The sequence below is a fragment of the Pelodiscus sinensis genome, chromosome 25 (assembly GCF_052426305.1).
Source record: "Pelodiscus sinensis isolate ZL-2025 chromosome 25, ASM5242630v1, whole genome shotgun sequence".
NCBI lineage: Eukaryota > Metazoa > Chordata > Testudines > Trionychidae > Pelodiscus > Pelodiscus sinensis.
In genome coordinates this window covers 17,740,220-17,760,862 of record NC_143076.1, presented here as the reverse complement: position 1 = coordinate 17,760,862, position 20,643 = coordinate 17,740,220, and the positions used below count along the sequence as shown (strand labels likewise).

The following is a 20,643-nucleotide window of genomic DNA, read 5'->3' as shown; positions in this document are numbered from 1 at the left end:
AAGTAGGAATAAGTAGAAAGTAGACTTGTCTAGACTTGAAAGTAGGAATAAGAGATCCTCCGGAAAAGGGCTTATTTTCCGGAGAATCACGTCTAGACTTGAAAGTAGGAATAAGTAGACTTGTCTAGACTTGAAAGTAGGAATAAGAGATCCTCCGGAAAAGGGCTTATTTTCCGGAGAATCACGTCTAGACTGGAGCTTTTCTCCGGCTTATCCCCAAGCCAGAAAAAAGCAGCAGCCATGAAAATGAAAATGCCGCAGGGGATATTTAAATCCCCCACGGATTTGCAATTGCGATGTGTCTCATTAGCATCCCTTTTCCAGAAAGGGATGCCAATGTAGACACAGCCACCCTGTTCTGGGAGGCTGTCTTAGGCTATGTCTAGACTGCAAGCCTCTTTCGAAAGAGGCTTTTTCGAAAGATACTTTCGAAAAAGCTTCTTTCGAAAAAGAGCACCTAGACTGCAATCTCTTCTTTCGAAAACGTGAGCCGCTTTTTCGAAAGAGAGCACCCAGGCAGCATGGATACTCTCTTTCGAAAAAGCACAGTTTGCATTCAAGAACGCCTTTTTTCGAAAGAGCACTTTCGAAAAAAGGTGTTCTTCCTCGTGAAATGAGGAGTACCACCGTCAAAAGAGAAGCTGCATTTTCTATTTAATTTCAAAAGAACGTGGCTGTAGTCTGGACGCAGGTGAAGTTTTTTCGAAAAAAGGCTACTTTTTTCGAAAAAACCCTGTAGTCTAGACACAGCCTTAGTTATGACAATCTTGCAGCCTGCTGAGATGAAGGAGGGACACTCATACGGCCCACTCACTAGCCTCGCTGCTGTCGAAGACACTTCAGTTGCTATACTCATAGCAAAGATGGGTGCATCCCTAATGGTAGGTCTACATTGCGGTCATGGGCTGTGATCACTGTTCACAGACATACTGGAGCTAGATTTAATCTACCTAGGTCTGTAAACGTAACAGGGAAGTTACAGCAGCGTGGTCTCCAGCACTAGAGAGAGACTACCCCGGTTCCAGGTGGGCTTGTGTAGTAGCACAAAAATATATGCTTCTTTGCTCTGCCGCTTGGGCTAGCTAGAGATGTTAAAGGTGAACCAGGTAAGAGGTTAATCAGTAAGCATATGCCTTATCCGCATGCTTACCGGCTAACCCAGGGTGGGGAAGATAGCCTTCGTGGGATCGATCCGGCTCGCCAAGACCTTTGATCCAGCGCACATACGCTCTGCAGCTCTCCCGCCCCCAGGCCAATTGAGATCTGGGGATGGTGGAGTACATGAAGTCTCCTTCCCCTGACCAGACACACGTGGTCCCAGAGGGAACCACCAGCTGTTCGAAACAGCTGGCAGTTCTCTCTAGGCCAGTGTTTCTTAACCTATGTTCCACCGCACACTGGTGTGCTGTGAACAACTCACAGGTGTGCCGCAACCTCTTGTTTTTGTCACTTCGTTTTTGTCTGACAACTATTTTTTTTTAAAAGAAAATCTTCATCGGTGTTCCACATAAAAAAATATTGTTTGGTGTTCCGTGGTCTCAAAAAGTTTGAGAAACGCTGCTCTAGGCACTGTGCACCCCTGGCAGGGCAGGGGGCAAAGACGTCACGTGCGCCCCACAGCACCTGATTGACTGGGGGAACGTGCCAAGTCTCCTCCCACTTGGGAGTTCAAAACAGCTGGCAGTCCTCTCTAGGTGCCACACACCCCTGGCAGGGTGGGGGGAGGAGGCAGAAAGACTTCCCCTACTCTCCCCACCCCCAGGTCAATCAGGATCTGTGGGCGAGGAAGCACATGAAATTTCCTGGCCCTGCCCCTTCTGGGGCAGCCCACAGCCACTTCTAAAATTCATACACTGAAATTTCAAAAACTATTGCCCACTCCTGGGCTAACTGGAGCCTCCCGCGCCCACACCCAGAGAGGCCCGGCAAACAGGGTCAGAATGGGCTGCGGGCCCTGACGAGCCCCTACCCCCGGGGCTGCAGCAGGAGGGGCAAGTTAACTATTCTGGGTGGTTTTTCCATCCCGGAGAGCGCGGGAGATGGAAGCTAGCTCAGGTACAGCTACTGGAGCTGCAATCACATCTCTTGCACTACAGACAACCTCTCCGTCTGCCTGTGGCAAGAGGACCATTCACTGATCGTGGTACTAGATCTAAGAATTTAGTCGTCTGTTCTGTACAAGAGACTCAGGCCATAAGAGGGATTTTTCCTCACTCCTCCAGGCGGCAGGTTAGTCATAGAATAATCCAGATTATGTGATTTATTTAATATGCTCAGATTCTACAGCACAAGAGGGAGATACAGTGTGCTGCGTGTTGACAACACACAAAAGGGACCTGGATGTCGCATGGGGACTGGGGACGATTAAACCTTAACCTGTAAGTCACTTGTGGACACCTAGGGTGTGTTTAGACTACGGAGTTTTTTTGAAAAAAAAAGTGGCCTTTTTTTCCACCTGCATCTAGACTGCTGTTGCATTCTTTTGAAATTAAATTGAATGAACATGGCAGTTTTTTTCAAAATTGGTAAACCTATTTTTACCAGGAAGAAAGAGCTCTTTTGAAAAAAGGCGTTCTTGAACGGAAACTGGGATTTTTGGAAAGAGAGCGTCCAGATTGCCTGGGTGCTCTTTCGAAAAAGTGGATCGCTTTTTTGAAACTCTTGTGGCTGTCTAGACGATCTCTTTCAAAAGACACTTGTAGGCTAGACATACTCTTAGGGCTATGGTGTTTTACCCATGAGAGCTCATGTTACTATATATTCGTTAGTCTGTGAAGTGCCACATGGCTACACTTTGGGGTTAAGTCTTTCTGCACCTCCACGGGTGCCATCAGTGCTAACACAAACAGCGCAATGCTCCAAATCAAGTCACAAGCTGAAGAAACAATTTCTTACTTTTAAAACCAATTTCATGTACTATTTTTATTACAAGCAATAGCTCCAAGCTATTTACAAACAGCCAAAACCATGCCATTCAATAACCTGACCTTAATTGTAATGGCTCTGTCTTTGTGGATAAAACTAATTTGACTTGAACGGCATGGTGAAGGGGCTGAGTCATAGCTCATGGGCTTTAGTTCCACTTGTGCCCGGATCATCATGCCCCGAGGCAATTTTGCTCAGCAGAAAATTAAGTACAGCAGCTTTGGGACTTTGTAAAGCACAGTAAGAATCCTCAAATAGAAAGTGCGCCTTAGTATCCACTGTGGTGATATTCACAATTGTATTAAAAAGCTATTATCATCAGTGCAGTTTAAGTTAACCAAAGTATATGGAATCAGGCTTTATAGTCAAGAGGGCAAAGTAGCAAATTATGTTGCATAGGTGCTTGGTGGATGCAGGGGAAGAACAGGGATGAAGAAATAAGAGCCCAGGGTAGATTTTCCAAAGCACTTAGCATTGTCCCAACTCTGCTCCTACTCAAATCTAGGCGAGTGTTACCACTGATTTTAATGGGAGGAGAATTAGGTCAACACTAAAAGCTTTTCAAAATCCAACTCTAAAGGTGTGAGCTCCTGCTGACTTTATACCTGAGCTTAAGATAATGGCATGGGAACTTTGAGCAATGACAATTCAAAGTCACTTTCAAGCAGCCTCAACAATAGGAATCTTTCAGGACCAAGACAATGTGCATTAGCTTTTGGAGACACAATCTGCCTTCATAGATATTTATGGCACTAAGGAACTGATGTACTAACTAAGGCAGAGGGGAAAGTAGATCTGGGGGGCATAGAAAAAGGTTTGCTATAAGTAGTAAACAGGAAAAATTGGCAAAAACCTTCTGGAAACTTTATTTTTGTGTGTGCAAAAGTTCAAATAAGTTTATTGAAATGATCAAACCAATTACCTAATTTATAGGAGTTGCTCTGCAAATTTTGCCATTGAAGCAAATGTAGGTTTTTGGAGCAGGAAGCACATTTCCCCTGACTTTTGAATACCCAGGAGAGAAACCAGAACATTGGAGAAAAGGGAGATCTGGAACATTTTTTTCTTGCTAACAATTACAGGCAGTCCCCAACTTACGTGGATCCGACTTATGTTGGATCCGCACTTACAAACGGGGCTTTTCTCGCCCCGGAGCTCACGGGCGGCGGGTCGCCACCGTGTCCTCCAGGGCGAGAAAAGCTTCTCCCGGTCTCCCTGGTCTGCTGGGGGGGTCCAGCAAAGCCGCTGGCCCCCCCCCACCCGCAGCAGACCAGGGACACCCGAGCAAAGCCGCCCAGGCGGCGGGAGTCCCGCTGCCTGGGCGGCTTTGCTCGTTTGCTCTGGAGAAAAGTCGCCCAAGCAGCGGGACTCCCGCCGCCTGGGCGGCTTTGCTCCTGTCCCCCTGGTCTGCTGGGGGGGTCCAGCGGCTTTGCTGAACCCCCCCAGCAGACCAGGGGGACAAGAGCAAAGCCGCGGAGCACGCCTGCAGCGGGACAGCCCGGGCGCGCCTGGGCTGTCCCGCTGCGGGCATGTTCCAAGGCTTTGCTCCCCGTCTCCCTGCAGACCAGGGAGTCTGCTCTGCCCCAGGCTTCCTGGAATCAGCCGCTGATCAGTTTCAGCAGCAGCTGACTTGGGGACGCCTGGGTTTCTTAAGTTGAATCTGTATGTAAGTCAGAACTGGCATCCAGATTCAGCCGCGGTTGAAACTGATCAGTTTCAGCAGCGGCTGACGCCAGTTCCGATTTACATACAGATTCAACTTAAGAACAAACCTACAGTCCCTATCTTGTATGTAACCTGGGGACTGCCTGTACACAGATTTACAAACTGTGCTACAGAATAGACCTTCCTGTTTAAATTATAGTAAAAAAAAAGAAAAAAAAAAACTTCCAGTAACTTCAGGAGACAAATCAGTGAGGCAGAAGGTTGAGAAAGGGTTGACTACCTTCTCCATATAATGTAGAGGGAGTCTGGTTGAACATCTACAAAAGACCAAGTCAAAGCATGCCGTTGCATGTGCTGAGAATACACAATATAGCCTCCGGGAGGCTTTGCATTTTCAAATCTGTACCCAGACGAAACAAAAAGAATGTCAATTACATGCACAAATGGCAACTGGCGGTAGAGCAATTTAGCACTTAGGATCCATGCTTGGAATCTTTAGGGTCCCACCTACTGGGGGCAAAGAAACCAGGAGCAAAATGTTTTCACTAGCTACGATAGTGGAAGGTTTTTCCATCAATATAGTTAAGCCACCTCTCTGAGATGTGGTGTTAGGTTGAGAGAAGAATGTGTCAATCTAGGTGCACGTACGCTGGCAGTAAAGCGGCAAGGCACTCAGGGTGGGAAACTTCTCACAGCCCTGAGCACTGTCGCCGTGTCAATCTAATTTTTAAGTGGATACCCTCTGTATGATTAGTTTGTTAGGCTATGTCTAGACTACATGCCTCTGCCGACAGAGGCATGTAAATTAGACTACCCGACACAGTCAATGAAGTGGGGATTTAAATATCCCCCGCTTCATTCAAATAAAAACGGCCACCGCGCTGTGCCGGCTCAGCTGATTGTTGGCAAGCGCGGAAGTCAAGACGCGGATCGGTCGACAGGGGAAGCCTTTGTCGACTGCTCCCTTATGCCTCGTGAAACGAGGTTTACAGGAGCATTCGACAAAGGCTTCTTTTATCAAGACGCGGAGCGGTTGACTCGCACGCTGTACCGACAATCAGCTGAGCCGGCACAGCGCGGCGGCCATTTTTATTTTAATGAAGCGGGGGTTATGTAAATCCTCGCTTCATTGACTATGTCGGGTAGTCTAATTTACATGCCTCTGTCGGCAGAAGAATGTAGTCGAGACATACCCTTAGTGTCTTCCCAAGATACAGTACAATAGGCCTAACCGCCCACCACCCAGAGCATGAACTTAACTTCCATGAGGGTTGATAGAAATTTCCAACATGCATGTACACGAGAGTGTCCCTTGTTACAATGGTACATCCCATACATTTGCTGTTGTAAGCCATCCAGCTGTAACATCTGGTCAAATCATAGATATTCAAGACACACACAAATCAGAAAGCAAAATGTTACAGCAGCTAAGCCTCATTATACAAACCTGTACAATGTTCGGATCCAATTCCCATCTACTTCCTTGTAAACCAGATAGTCAGAAAATCCACTCTCTGCAAAGTACCCAGGGGATGCTTTTGTGCATGAAGGAGCATCAACAGCAAAACAATAGCTGGCAAAAGTAGCACTTGGTTAAAGGACACAGGAGCAATAGCGATTAAGTATTTTTTTTTAAATAAAAGGACATAACGCTGGACCATTTATTCAGTTGGGAATGTCTACAAATACAGAGCATGTCAGCATTCTGAACGATTTGGCATCAAGTGGAATTAGGTGAAAATTTCTGCAGTTTTATTCCCTTTTAATTTTAGGCTTCTAAAATTCTATGAAATTGCTCAAAAGCAACCTTGTTTTAAATGGCAACATCTTGCAAAAATATGACCCCTGGTCATATTTGGGAGATGGTCCACTTTTGAGCATTTTGAATGTTGTGCTGTCCGCATCCCACTCTCTATTCCAAGGGCTGGGCATCTGGATGTGTCAATCATTCCCTTTTTGGGTGTGGCCTTTTTTCCTACACAGCTGAAGTCTACTGAATTTTTTATGCAAAATGCATGTTCTGCTGGCTGGAGAAAATGTGGATGATTCTATAATACTGGCTAGAGAGCTCCTGTTCCCTGGAGTGGCGAAACTGTAGTGTCTGTGTTGTGGCTTTGGCAAACCCGGATCTGGTTTATAGGACAGTGCTAACTTTCAGATCTCTGTGACATGGGCATCATCCTCGTGAATTAAAAACCCTTCTGTTTTTCTATTCCATTTCCCCATTCCTAACAGGCCCACCATAAAAACAACATTTAACTGTAGTTCAGAGCCAACATGGTGACAGCACCAATTTTGTTTCTGGGTAGAATTAAAACTTTCCACAGGCAAACAAATTTACAAGCACATATTTGGCCTTTTGTAGGGTCCCATCAAATGCTTTAATTTACTTTATTTCCTCTTCTAAAACCAACATATTAAGTTGTGCTAAAACAGTTGGTCAATAATTACAGTGTCTTGTTAATACCAGTAACAATGCCATTAAATATACCCAAGATAGGTGGTTACTGTTCTATAGATATTCCTTTATATCTGCATCAGTCACAGAACCTGCATAAGCTTCTAACTGATGGGCAACACACTCGTACAATAGGTCAACAGGAGAAATAGGCTTCTAATATTAAACAACCATATCTTCATAAAACTTTGTTTTATAATAAAATATCTTATTAAACACAACTTCCTCTATGTGTATGTATGTATATATCATACATGCGTTTGCTTGGCCTTCCACTGCAGGGCAGCAAATGCATTTACTTCCCAAATGGGCAGAAAACGCATCCCCAGTCATGCTCCAGCTTATACAGCAAATTCTGCAGCAAGAGTCCTTAAAACTTTATATTACACTGTCACCATTTCATGGTTCTTTATTCCTACTGGATCAAGCCAGGTACTGTGGTTTCCATGTTATACATGCAAGCCTTGGTCTGTCTTCTATTGCTTAGCTTGAGGTTCCCAGGAGACCAACTCCTGCCGCAGAAGACCAGGCACAAATAATTAACCCATCTCAAATCCTCTTATTTCTATGTTTACACTAGATGCGGAACCACTCTCAGATGAATAGTTCTGAGATACTGAATCTGCAAAGTATGAGATTATATCCCTCCCTGGAGAATCCAGGTAAAATATGAAGAGAATACACAACTCCAAGAATATAAAGGAGTTCAGGAACTCAGACAAAAGCGTCACGAGAAAGAAAGTACCTAGGGGTGGGGGAGAGAGATGTTAAAGAACTAAGGTCAGAAGTTCATATGTAACTAGAGCCCAGACTACATTTTAAAAAAAAATGTTTCAAGCAGTGTAGTTAAAATCACCGTAAAATCTTCAACTTGTCAAGGCGACAGAGGAAGGAGGGAGGACAATGTAAAGGGAAATAGCTGTGTGATTTACAAGAGAGATACATAAAAGGGCAGAGGATGTCACAACAGGATCATAAGCAAGAGGAAAAAAGGGGCCTATTTAAAACCAGCACACTATGCCCAAAGAGAGTTTGGCGGGGGCCAAGAGGGAGTTACTCTGGATAACAACATCTGTTTTTATACCTGTGAGTAGTTTTTCATCTACTCACCTTTGACAACTCATTTAAATAAAGCGGATACCTATTTTAAACAGAGGGTGCACATTAATATAGTGGGGGTAAGTGGTAGATTAAGGTAGGTTCCTGGAGCATGAGTAAGGATAGAGCTTTATATTAAGGAATAGGACTTTGTAAGGAGAACGATTTTAGTCTTTCTACTCTCAATACAAATTGTCCAAAGGGTAAGTGCTTATTAGTGGATCTTGCAAACAATAGGGAAAGGACATTCAAAGCAACTCCAGTATGCCATTCAGCATATTGATGTGCTGTTAATTTGGATTCCCAATTGACACAACATCCATCCAAGAACAGCCAGTGTTTTCTGCAAATTAGCATATAATCCTATCTGGCCAAAATACTGTTAATTCCAATCTTCAGTAACTTCAGACGTGTCACTCAAGTACACACAATGCTAGAGGTCTAGTGAAGTTGAACGGTTTGTGCAAGATCAGAGTAGAACTGACTACTCTAGATAGTGAGTTTTGGGAGTAAAAGGTGTCTCCCACCCCAATTTGGATATTTTCGTCTCCCATTGTATTTACTCTTGCAAACCCAGTGGAAGTTTAAGATGCTCTCAATTCCTGAGATCTAAATCAGGCTGAATACTGCTTAAAATCCTTTCGCTAACTTCAACAATAAAAATTTAGAGACGTCGCTTGGCTGGATAAAGACCAATTCAGCTATTTGTATAGCCAGAGTCAAGTGCTAAGTCAAGTCTTTAAACTAACAGAAGTACTGACCAAATTCTATATTGCTCTCTGACTCCCTTGTTGATAGACCATAATACCACTCTTAGCTTGAAGAGCTGACCATTCATGCTAAATTCACGAGTATACCGGAGCAGTAATGAGAACATCAAGCTATCAGACATACTGAAACATACATACACACACACACACACACACACACACTGAAGTCAGTTATCTCCTCTTAAGTTCATTTGCATTGAATGGTGGCATGCGTCTCTCAGATTTGCACACGCTACCTGGGCCAAGAAGTCAACTGGTATAAAAAACAAACAAAACCTCAACCAATCAACCAACCTAAAAACCCTGCAAAAAATCTTTAACTTGTGTGTGTGTGTGTTTATGTGAGTGCACAAAGCCAGAAGAGACTATTTAGATTTGGGCTCCACAAAAAATTTGTCTCCATCCTGAATGCCATACGAATGTAATGCCCGTGAGTTGTATTTCATCTCCTCAGGACCAAATGGAGCTTCATGGTCAAAGTAGTAGAGCAACATGTTGCTTGTTGACAAATGCACTACAGTTTTTAACTGTTTCTTTAATTCTGCCACCGTCTGATCTAGACGGATGGATATCTCTTCCACCTTATCTTTAAAGTGAACTTCAACCTTCGCACTGCTCCTGGGCCGAAGATCCACTACTGCTAAGGGTTCCAGCTTCCCATATTTTGTTACGAGCTCATGATACCTACAAAATAAAAAAAGAACAAATTATATCACAATTGCGCATACAATTCTATACTACTCACAAATTACTTGTACTCTGTAACTATAATATGGACACCAGCCACCTACAGATTTCCAAAGATTTGCAAATAAGCTGCAAAGCTTAATACCTGTGAGACAAGTATAGTCACCAATTTTGTGACTGGTAAACTGACGGGATTTAAGGAGTTTGGCCAAGACACACAGTGAACATAAGAACATAAAAATGGCCATACTGGGTCAGACCAAAGGTCCATCTAGCCCAGTAGCCGGTCTGCTGACAGTAGCCAGCACCAGGTGCCCCAGAAAGGGTGGACCGAAGACAATGATCAAGCGATTTGTCTCCTGCCATCCTTCTCCAGCCTCTGACAAACAGAGGCCAGGGACACCATTTCTATCCCCTGGCTAATAGCCTTTTATGGACCTAACCTCCATGAAATTATCTAGCTTCTTTTTAAACGCTGTTATAGTCCTAGCCTTCACAGCCTCCTCTGGCAAGGAGTTCCAGAGGTTGACTACGCGATTCGTCAAGAGCCAAAACAGAACCCAGGGTATCTTAACTACAAGTCATTTTAACTACTAAACCACATGGCACTTAATTTGATTGTAGTTTTAGAGGTAAAAGCTAATTAACCTGAAGTGAAATCTGTAGTGAAGAAAATCCTACACTGGGTAAGGAACGTTGTTTAAGAATTCAGTAATGTAAAAGTAATACAGGCCCCTCCTCATACATGGACACTGGGCAGGAACAGCAAAACATGCACCAAATATCTCATCGTATATCTGCCATTAAATTGTGGCGATTTAAGAGAGGACCTCATTATAACGCACTAATTCATGAGGCCATATTCATTCCAGGTGAAAACTCAACAAACAAATGGATTTCTATGAAGGATGAAGCTAGATTATGAAGTTTGGACTTTTGCCATTTTCCATACAAAGCCTGGGAAGAAGTACACATTTTGATAGGACCTGCAATACTAGGAACAAAAGCAGAAAGGCCAGCTACTTTAGCAACCTTGTCTCAGACTCTGGCCAAAGCTGCACAGGAGCAAAGATATTAGACTGAATATAGTAACTGGACAGAGAATGTATCTTGTTTTAGAAGAAAGTATTATCAGCAATTCAAGGTGTGTATGGCATACCTGCTTACTGCTCTGAAAATATGCTTCTCGTCAGTTAAGGAAACTGAGAAGTTATTTCATAACTAGGAATTCAAACCACCTATCCTGAATTTGGGAGAATACTGTTCTAACAATAGCTAACGATAGCTTAAGTCTTTTGCCCAAATAGGTGGACAAAAAATATCAGAATGAAATAATACCAAATACATACATACATAATAATACAAAGCACTTTGGTCAAACTTTTCTAACACAACTATGAGAGTTTGGGGGCCTCAATTTTCAGGTACTTCAATGGAGCCTGATTTTTAGGAAGTACACTGATCAGAAAGTCATTTGATCAGAAACAATGTTAGACATTCTATGAATCTAACAAGCAGCAGGATGGAACACCGAGCCTTCCCTGACTGGAGGAGGATGCAGAGAGAAATACTGATTTGCTGGACATGTGTATTTGGTGGAACTGTGAATACAACTAAAAGCTTAGCTACATGAGGAAACTGACCAGTAGAACCATAGCAATCTAATTATAGCTCTGTTGCTATGCTGCTATAATTCCCCAACGGGATACTCTATTCCAGAATAAAAGTGAGTAATTATACCAGAATAAGGTCACTTTTATTCCAGGATTGCATCCACCAAGAACTATACCGCTGCAGTTCTGCCGGACAATTCCCCTAGTAAACAAGCCCTAAGAATTGCCTTGACAAGTCCAGCCACATTCCTTAAGAACACAAGACCGGCCAGTCCAAAAGTCCAGCTAGCCCAGTATCCTGTCTTCTGACAGTGGCCAACTGGAAGAGGCAAGTCTCTCCTCTACTCCTTACCCCGTAGCTAGTATCTCTCCCATCAGGAAAGAAAAGGCAGCATCTCTACTGACGGGCTGGGAAAGTGGCAAAAAGTCAACGCAAAGTACAGGGTAATTGAAATGACAAAGCTAGAGAGCTGCAGACAGGAGGTAACATTTCAGAGGCTCTCCACAGTAGGCTGCACAGAAAGCTCCTTTTGTTTCCCATCTGACTCCGAGCTTAACGTGATCAGTGCTGTGTCACTGCCCCAGTCAGGGGATGATGGATTCTGGCAATACGGGAGCCCCCAAGGACTCATGTTAAATGTCGGAATGTTTCTTCACAACAGCAGGCCCTCTGTTTGCACCCTGCATGAGGTAACGGCATCAGTGCACTAGGATTTCCCTATCATCTCAGACAAAACGAGCCTTCAGCGGGGAGGAGTGTCCAAATACAGGCCACTGCCCTGTTTTCACAATGAGCAGGGAGATGTAATCAGGCCCATTTAGAAAACCATTAGCTCTGAGGGGAGGAAACATATTCCCCATATTTTACAAACAAACACTTAAATTAGCATTAACCACCTTGACACCAGGAAGGAGGATCTCCCCCGTGACAGACAGAGAGAGAGAGAGAGAGAACGCAGTTCCTGCCAATAGGGTTGCCAAGTTTGGTTCAATGTATTCCTGGAGGCTTCAACATCATCTTTAATTCCTGGAGACTCCAGGACAGTCAGAGGGTTGCAAGCCACATGGCTTTGGGCAGAAAAGTAAGCGGCTGGTTATGCAGAACACGCAACAGAGTCAGGAGGTGTGTGTGTACCTTAGATGCACCGATCGCCTGCTGCAACAGGGCTGCAGGCATAAAGTGAGGATACATAGGGGACCAGTACAGCAGTGGAGGAGGAGAAGGGGAAATGAAAACACACGCTGTAACCATGCTGTGTGTTGTGAAACATAACGGGAAAGGGGCGGAAGGGGGAATCTCACAGACCATTTCTTGTACCATAATCAAATTCTGCAGTAAAACTGCATTCCCCCAAATCAATAAAGACTAACACATAGTACTTATTTAGTATTTCAATACCAAGGTACTAGACGCCTCTGAGATTTAAATAATCATCTTCCACAGCCTGACAGACACTGACTGCCAAAGAAGATGCTGAAGTAATAAACCTGGCTAAATCAGTTTGATGTTCTATGTAAGAACAGTGGCCCAGAACAGCACATAAACTCATTAGAAACCCACCAACAAGAGGCATTTCTCAAGAAGCAGGCTTCCGTTTTAACTCAAGCCGCTGACGGATGGAAAGTTATGCTGTATGTTTCACTTCTTTTCCATCTCATGCAACATGTAGCCTGTGCATACTTACAATGCAACCTGGCTGACTGAAAGAGACAGCGTACTGTTTTCTTCATACATAATGGGACATGCCGCTCCAGATAAGGGAGTCATTTTGGTTTGTAAGCTTTTCATGTACAGACATGTCCCGCTCAGCTGTTTTGGCAGAATTTCCATGATCCCTGTATGAGTCTGCATCCCTGCCAGTTAATCAGCTACACTTGCTCTTGATCTAATTAGGAACAAACTTTAGAGATCAGTTTGAGAGCAGATGCCGGATTTAGGGAGCAGGGGAAGGTAAGAAAATTCACCTTAGAAACAAGCGACACCAGGTGTGTGGAGGAAACTGGGGTACACGTGTCCAGGAAGTGAAACCTGAACTCAGCATTGGAGACAACTCAGCCATCTGTAGCATGGTCTGAAAGGCACACGGGCTCTCTGGAGTGGAAAAGAACAGCCGTTAATGGCTGCACAAGCCTCGCGGAGAAGCTGAAGGGATGAGGGCATTCAGACAAAGAGCGCATTGATTAGGAAGATGGACACGATGCTGTTTCAAGGCCAGGAAATGGAGGAGACACAAATTCCTTCATTTTTCCGTTAGTCTTACACGGATAGCATCAAGCGATAGCAAGTTTCTCAGCAAGGCTTTGACCCTAAGTCTGAATCTTCTTTACAGGAGTGAGGTTTCAAATGACGACAGCATCCAGAGGACCTAACTAGAGTCAATCCCACTGTGCTACATGCTGCACAAACACATAGGAAAGCACAGTCCCCCCACAAAGCTGACAATCAGCTTAGAAGCTGAATGTGGAATTGAGTCTAAACCTAATTCTCCTTCTCTCAACAATGTATCATTTAATTACATACAGGGCACCCTGTATTTAAGCAGAGATCCCTTTTGCTGAAGTAATTCAGAGGCTGCATGTAATCGACTAGTTAGTTCTTTTAGTCACAAAGACACCCAAAACACCTTTTAGTCCCAAAACACCTTTTAGTCCCAAAACACCTTTGGGGTCAGTTGTGACTTGAGCGCTCTCACGTACTGACTGCAGAGAAGGTAAAACTGCAGAACTGTTTCTAGGCAGTATTGCCTAGTGGTTAAGTAAGGGACCTGTAACAACATATTTTTCTGTAGCCATATGGGAAGCCTAAAACCAGACTGAAGAGCAGCAGCCATTAGGTGTAAAGTTTGAAGTCACATACTCACAGTCTATCTAAATTGCATTAAAACAGTGTCACGCCAGGCTGGGAGAAGGAGATCTTGTCCTAATGGCACCTACTGTCACCAGATAAAGAAACATCTCAAAATGGGCAGAGAAAACTTAGTTTAACAGCATTTAGTCTGGCAAGAAACTGTGCAATAGTTGAGGTTATGGAATCGTTATTCTATGATTATGGTCCTCACTTTCCTGTTGTTTCTGTGATATCTCCATCTGGTTTTTAATTGTTTCGGTCTGCTGTATAATAAAGTTTGCTAAGTGTAAATCAACAAAGGTAGTGAGGTCTGATTGGTTAGGTAATTCTGTTACATTATGTTATGATTGGTTAGTAAAATTATACTAAAAATAATTGGTTAAGGTAGAGCTAAGCAGGAATCAAGTTTCACTATATAATGGGGTCCAAGGAGAACAGCAGGAAAAGAGGAAAGGAAGAAAGGAAAAGCAAGAAGGAAGGAAGGAAGACCTGGAAGAACTCACCTCCAAGATACAGCCGAAGACCAGAGCTGCCAGGACTCCTCTGCGTGACTATGATGAGCAGCAGCTAGTATCCAGAGAGACTGACCTTGCCTGGCCAGCTGGGGAATTCTGCCTGCCTTTATCAGGATCGGTGAGCATGACATAGTGGCTGTGTCTACATTGGCCCCTATTCCGTAATAGGGATGCTAATGTAGCACTTGGGAATAGGCAAATCCGCGGGGGAATTAAATATCCCCTGCGGGATTTGCATTTTCATGGCTGCCGCTTTTTTCCGGCTTGTAGATAAGCCGGAGAAAAGCGCCAGTCTGGACGCGATCCTCCGGAAAATAAGCTCTTTTCCGGAGGATCTCTTATTCCTACATATAAGTAGGCAAAAGATACTGCAGACCCACAGGAAGTTACACCCTGAGCCCTAGGAATTGGGTAAAGGTGTATGTCCCTATAAGTGTGAAAGGCATAAGGAAATTTGTGTGGGTACCAGACTGCCTGTCCGGATCCCTGGATTCCATTCTCAGTTCTGCAATCGACTCCCTGTGTGTGACCTCTTGTGTCACTTAAGTAAACTGAGGTACAGAGAATTTATCTACTTCCTTACTTCACAGAAGGGGTTTGTGAGGCCTCATAGTTTGTATAACGCACTGGGTCACTGCGAAGTAAATAAAGTCCTAGAAGCAATGACTCGATGCTTGATCCAGCTTTCCTCATTCCATTGGGAATGAGTCAGCACATACAGGTACCAAAGGCTACTGTTCACACAGCTTCTGTCAGAGTTCATTTGTTTACTGAGATTATCAGATAAAAATCTTACACAAATTTGAAATCTGTTTTAGGTGAGGGAAAGCTCTTCTCTCTATGTACATTCCACACAGCAGATGGCAAGAGGATTAGCCATTTTCTTTTGGCACCAAAGAGAAGGATTAGCATGGGCTTCAAGAGACTCAAGAATGCAATTGGTCGCGGGGGCTGCCTCTAAGACACAGGCATGGAAGAGGGCTGGAATTTACATAGCAGTTAGTCGGTAAAATATCGAACATACCCTGCAAAGACGTATGGTGAGAAGATCAATTAGTATGGAGTGAGGGGGGATAAAATGGTAGGAGGGCAAGGAATTCTTCGGCATTACAAGCCCCAGCCCTGATTTCCAGTGTCCTTTCAAGCTTGTAAGACACAGTTTGAGTGGGACACTTCCAAACATCATTCTCCTTTCCTACGCACTGCACTTTCCCCAAATCCCAACACTGAAGTACGCACCTGTATGGAACTTCCTCCTGCGGGAAGTCCAAGTAATACCGAATGAAGAATCGCTCCGAGTCTTCCCGCTCCCCATCGGTAACAACACTGCCATTAAGCTTGATGATAGACGGCAATCTGCAGGAAGACACGGAGGAACGCTGTTAACGAGGATATGCAAACCTATCTCTGATGATCAGCAAGACTCTAGAGCCAATAGCAGCATGTGATTTTATCCTCAGCTGAGATCCCAAAGTCTTACTCTCCAAATACTATACAGCATACCTGTCAATAATTAGAATGATGTATTATCTTACTTCTGTGCTATGTACTATATATTTGAGAGAGTTTGTTTATTCCCCCATCTGCGTGTGTGTCTGTTCAAGAATTCCTCCTAAACGGTAAGGACTAGGACACCAAATCTGGCATGCAGCTTCCTCTTATGGTCTCAGGAGTAGCCGTGTTAGTCTGTAGCTATAAAAACAATGAGCAGTCCTGTGGCATCTTACAGACTAACAAATTTATTAGGTCATGAGTTTCTGTGGGTAAAAGGACACAAATCAGCCATGAAGAATGGTAACACATAAATCTGTGTAGGAGAACAATTTAACCACCCTGGACATTCAATAATGCATTTAAAAGTAGCCATTCTTCTACAAAAGAATTTTGTCACAGTAGGAAACAGCTGAACTGGAGTTCATTTACAAGTTCAACACTATCATAAAGAATAAAGAACACTTGAATAAAGATCTTAACTGGTTAACACCCTATAAAGGCAATTTCCCCACCTTTGATATTTGCATCTCCACATCAAATACTGACACACATCCACCATGGCTTAATGAGCTTCCCTAACACAGGTACAACAACTGAAATAGCTTCCTATGTTGTTATAGATACACCTCAGATTCTGTAATTTCCACTCCAACTCATCTGATGTAGTGGGTTTTACCCACAAAAGCTCAAAACCTAGTAAAATTGTTAGTCTCTAAGGGTGTGTCTACACTGCACCCTTAGCTCAAAAAAAGCTATGCAATTCGACCTACACAAATTGCAGTTTATTTCGAGTTAATTTCGAAATAGAGCGCTATTCCAAAACATCCCCAAATACGAGGTTTACAGGGACATTGGAATAGTGCACCTGTTATTTCAAAAGATATTTCAAAATAACGGGTGTGCCGTCAAGACGCAGAATAGCTATTTTGGGATAATGGAAGTGTCCCGAAATAGCGCTGCTGTCTAGAGGTACCCTACGGTGCCACAGGTCTGCTTGTTGCTTCCTTCTCTGATAACATACAGCAAAGTAAGGGTTTGGTTGTGCCAGGAAAATGGCATGTGCCAGAATGGGATTGCTTCTGATAAAACACCTCAGAATAGAGGATCATCACACAGGTGAAAAAAGCTGGCTAGGGGCACCCTGTCTGGAACTGCCCAGCCTCTCACACACCAAGAGCCCTTCAGGGAGTCCGAGGCGGGGGAGGGGGGGAGAAGGGAAGAATGAAGCTTCCTTCCGCGTCCCCCCCCCCCTTCCCCAAATTCATACAGCAACGTTGCTGGCTATTCCCCTTCATCAGGGTGCAAGGAAAAAAGGTAGTTTGCTTCATTTCTCACCCTAGCTGGGGAGTGCAGAGGGCAGATGACCCTGGACCTGCCCCAGCTGGGGCACATGCTCCTCTCCCCGGGATGTGCCTATTAGAACTGCAGCAGCCATGGAGAGGTGCATCTCACCTGGCCCCATGCTCCTGCAGTAAGAGTGTGCTGGGGTTATCTTCTCTCCCTAGGGCAGCCTGCATACAGAACCCCTCACCCCCAGCCCCACCCCCGAGCAATGATTTAAATGAAGAAAAACAAAATGAATCGAATAAGGACCTGAGCAACGCTGGGAAAAATCTTCTGGTAATAAATATTTAGCACTAGTACTTAACCCCGGGAGTTAGGATTCCTGGATTGCATTCCCGGCTCTGGGTGGCTCCCTTGGGACCTAACATGCACCCTTTAAAAACAGGGCCCATTTCAGACACCTCAAATTGGTCCCCCCAAAAGCCTCAGTTATTTCTCAAAATTTACACCATTACCTTCCACATCCTATGGCAAAAATATGAGATTTAACTTCCTTCAGTTAAGGTTCATTTTGTGGCCCAAAGAAGTTACATATTGGATACAATAGTACAGTATATTAGATGGGTCAGCGTATTGCAAGTATTAATTAGAACTGATCGACACTGTCACTGACTTTTTTTGAACTATTTTTGTAATTTTTTTTCTTTTTTGTTCAAAAAAAATGTTTCTTTAAAAAAAAATCTGTTTTCAGGACATCAAAAAGGTAGTTTTCTATTTCCTTCCCCCATCTCTTCCCATAATAAGGAGAAGGTGAAGGGGTAATTGCTTTTCTTTTTCGACAAAGCAAATTAAAATTTTGTTTCATCCAAAATATTCCATAGATATTTACATACCATTTTTCTACCAGCCCTAACTGGTACACAGTAATACATAGTATTCTATATAATATTTTACTGGTTTATAGCAATACAGTGCAGCATATATAATTACTGCAGTTGGTTCACTCACACCAAAGGGGTCACTACACATTTTAACCTTTTACGGCACACTCGACCAAACATCTTATGCACCTTCCTGAACAGCCAGGTAACCCACCCCTTGAAACTGAGGAACACCAGGAAGCGTAACCCCAACTCTCATGACACTGCCCTTTTATCACCTACTAAATGTTGCATTTAAAACATGAGTGACTGGAGAAGTGGAAACATTCTCAAAGCAATATTTATGGTACAAATAGAGAAGCAATACAACAAATGTTTCCCAATCTAGTGCCTAACTTGGGAATATCCACCTATGCGATGTTGTATCTGTTGAAATAAATATTTAGACTTTCTAATGGACAAATACCTGGCTATTAACAGCTTCCGGCGCTCTTCGGTGGTATAGGACTGCAGAAGAGGGATTCCTAGTAATCTCACTTCCTCAAGCTTAGGGAAAGAGTTTAGTTTGTCAATGTCTTCCCAGCAATGCAGACCTGCTTTAAGAATTGAGTAGTTTAAAACACAGAGCATACACAGTATAACAAAGACACCAGCTATAGGCAAAAGGTCATACAAGACAGGTGTAGCCAATTTGCTCATTTTATCATTGTGTTATTTAGCATATGAGTTGACTGTTACATTGTTCCCTGAATCTCTCAGTATGGGGGAATGACAATCAGAGTTTGTCTGACAAGTCAGTGACCTGCTAATGAAATGCTGGAGACTGAATTCCTTTATGTTGCTCCTTCATGTGCCCACATTAGCTCACCCATGCTGTCCTACCATCTGGAGGGACCATCTATGACAAGGGAGTTCCACCGCCATAGCCTAGTCAGTCCTTGGCATCTCTGATGAATGACAATTAGCATCACATAGTATAGCAGTTTTGATCAAATGGACTCTGGTTAATTACTGTGGAAGCCAAAAATCAAATGGTAGCTTTCAGGAACAACCATGCTAGGTCTTCATTTGAACTCAGAACCTGCAGGTAGTCAATTCCCATGAGCCATCCAGCCTTTTAATGAAAATATTTCCCCCCAAGCCAGCTTTCCGCAGATCTGTGCTGCATTCTGAGAATTGAAGCCAAGTGGTGAGCAAAGGCAGGGATCAGATGACAATCTATTTGATTATGTGTTCAAGAATAAGTCTGATGTTTATCTTTGATTCCTTGTGTTGTGGCAGAAAACAGATACTTACACAGGATACTTCTTACATGCATGATTAGCTCTTGTCTAATGTACCCAGTATTACACACTTTTATTAGAAACTGGTCAGAGGCTTTCACCACTTTAATAGCTCAAAGGGAAGCAGTATCTGTAAAAATACCAGTTCAAATAAAAACTGAAGGTCTGGTTTAAGCAAACCCAAATCAGATAATCAAGTCAAGACCATAGAGTTCCAGGGACTGCAGTGGTTTCAGAAGGTAAGTGATCATCCAGACCAGAATCGCAATTCCTTTGGGTAGCTGGGCATACTGAAGAGAGCTACCGACTCTTTCTTCCATGGCAAGTGTAATGCACTGGTCAAGTCAACTTGCAATTAAAATGTATTCCTTGTGTAATGAAGTCAGTCATGTGTGCACACCACGTGCACTGGGATACAAGTTAGAACTCGTGGTCATGACTCTGCTACCCTGGTGGACATAGTAGAAAATGACTGATAGGAAACTGGGTCATATTCAACTTCTACTTAAGCTGCTGTTGAGAATCTGGTCTTTGCGGGGTACTGTGTCTGAGAGAAAGCTAACGGAGGCAATTCCATTTGAAAACCAAACAGGTGATTTATATTTCTGGAGGTGTCCACTCTGACAAGAAAATCTAGTTCAAGTCCTATCATCCCACATTGAGATGTTAATATATGGAGATATACCATCTCATAGAACTGGAAGGGTCCTTGAAAGGTCATCAAATCCAGTCCCCTGCCCTCACAGCTGGACCAAGTACCATCCCAGACAGATTTGCCCCAGATCCTTAAATGGCCCCCTCAAGGATTAAACTCACAACCCTGGGTTTAGCAGACCAATGCTCAAACCACTGAGCTATCCCTCCCCATTACAATGCTTATGAAAACCCATCACTTTCACATCACTGGCGATCTCTGCTAACCCACAGCAGCCAACAAGACAAGGGCCAAATTAATCAATATTTAATATGCAAAAGCCTCCGCAACATCAGTTCACAATAGCTGCTGCATGGGGAAGAACAGCAAGAATTAGACTGGGACATGCCGAGATAAGGCTTAAAAAAAAGATTTAAAATAAGCAGAGTGTGTTGAGTAATAAACCCAGAAGTCTATGGTCCAATGCT

At 43.6% G+C, this 20,643-nt stretch overlaps 1 protein-coding gene across 2 annotated transcripts in view; it reads right to left on the bottom strand.

Moving 5' to 3' along the window:
• Positions 1-20,643, bottom strand: part of LOC102462950 (tubulin-specific chaperone cofactor E-like protein) — a 114,111-nt gene that overhangs the window by 73,379 nt on the left and 20,089 nt on the right. The window contains exons 6-8 of one of the 2 annotated variants that reach the window (XM_075909744.2): positions 18,705-18,831; positions 15,819-15,935; positions 6,238-9,600 (exon numbers count right to left, since the gene is read on the bottom strand). In XM_075909744.2, the coding sequence (XP_075765859.1) occupies positions 9,282-9,600; positions 15,819-15,935; positions 18,705-18,831 (563 nt within the window). In that variant the 3' untranslated portion in view covers positions 6,238-9,281. Of the gene's footprint in view, positions 1-6,237; positions 9,601-15,818; positions 15,936-18,704; positions 18,832-20,643 lie in introns of those variants that run through there. The other variant, XM_075909746.2, reaches the window with a different exon arrangement.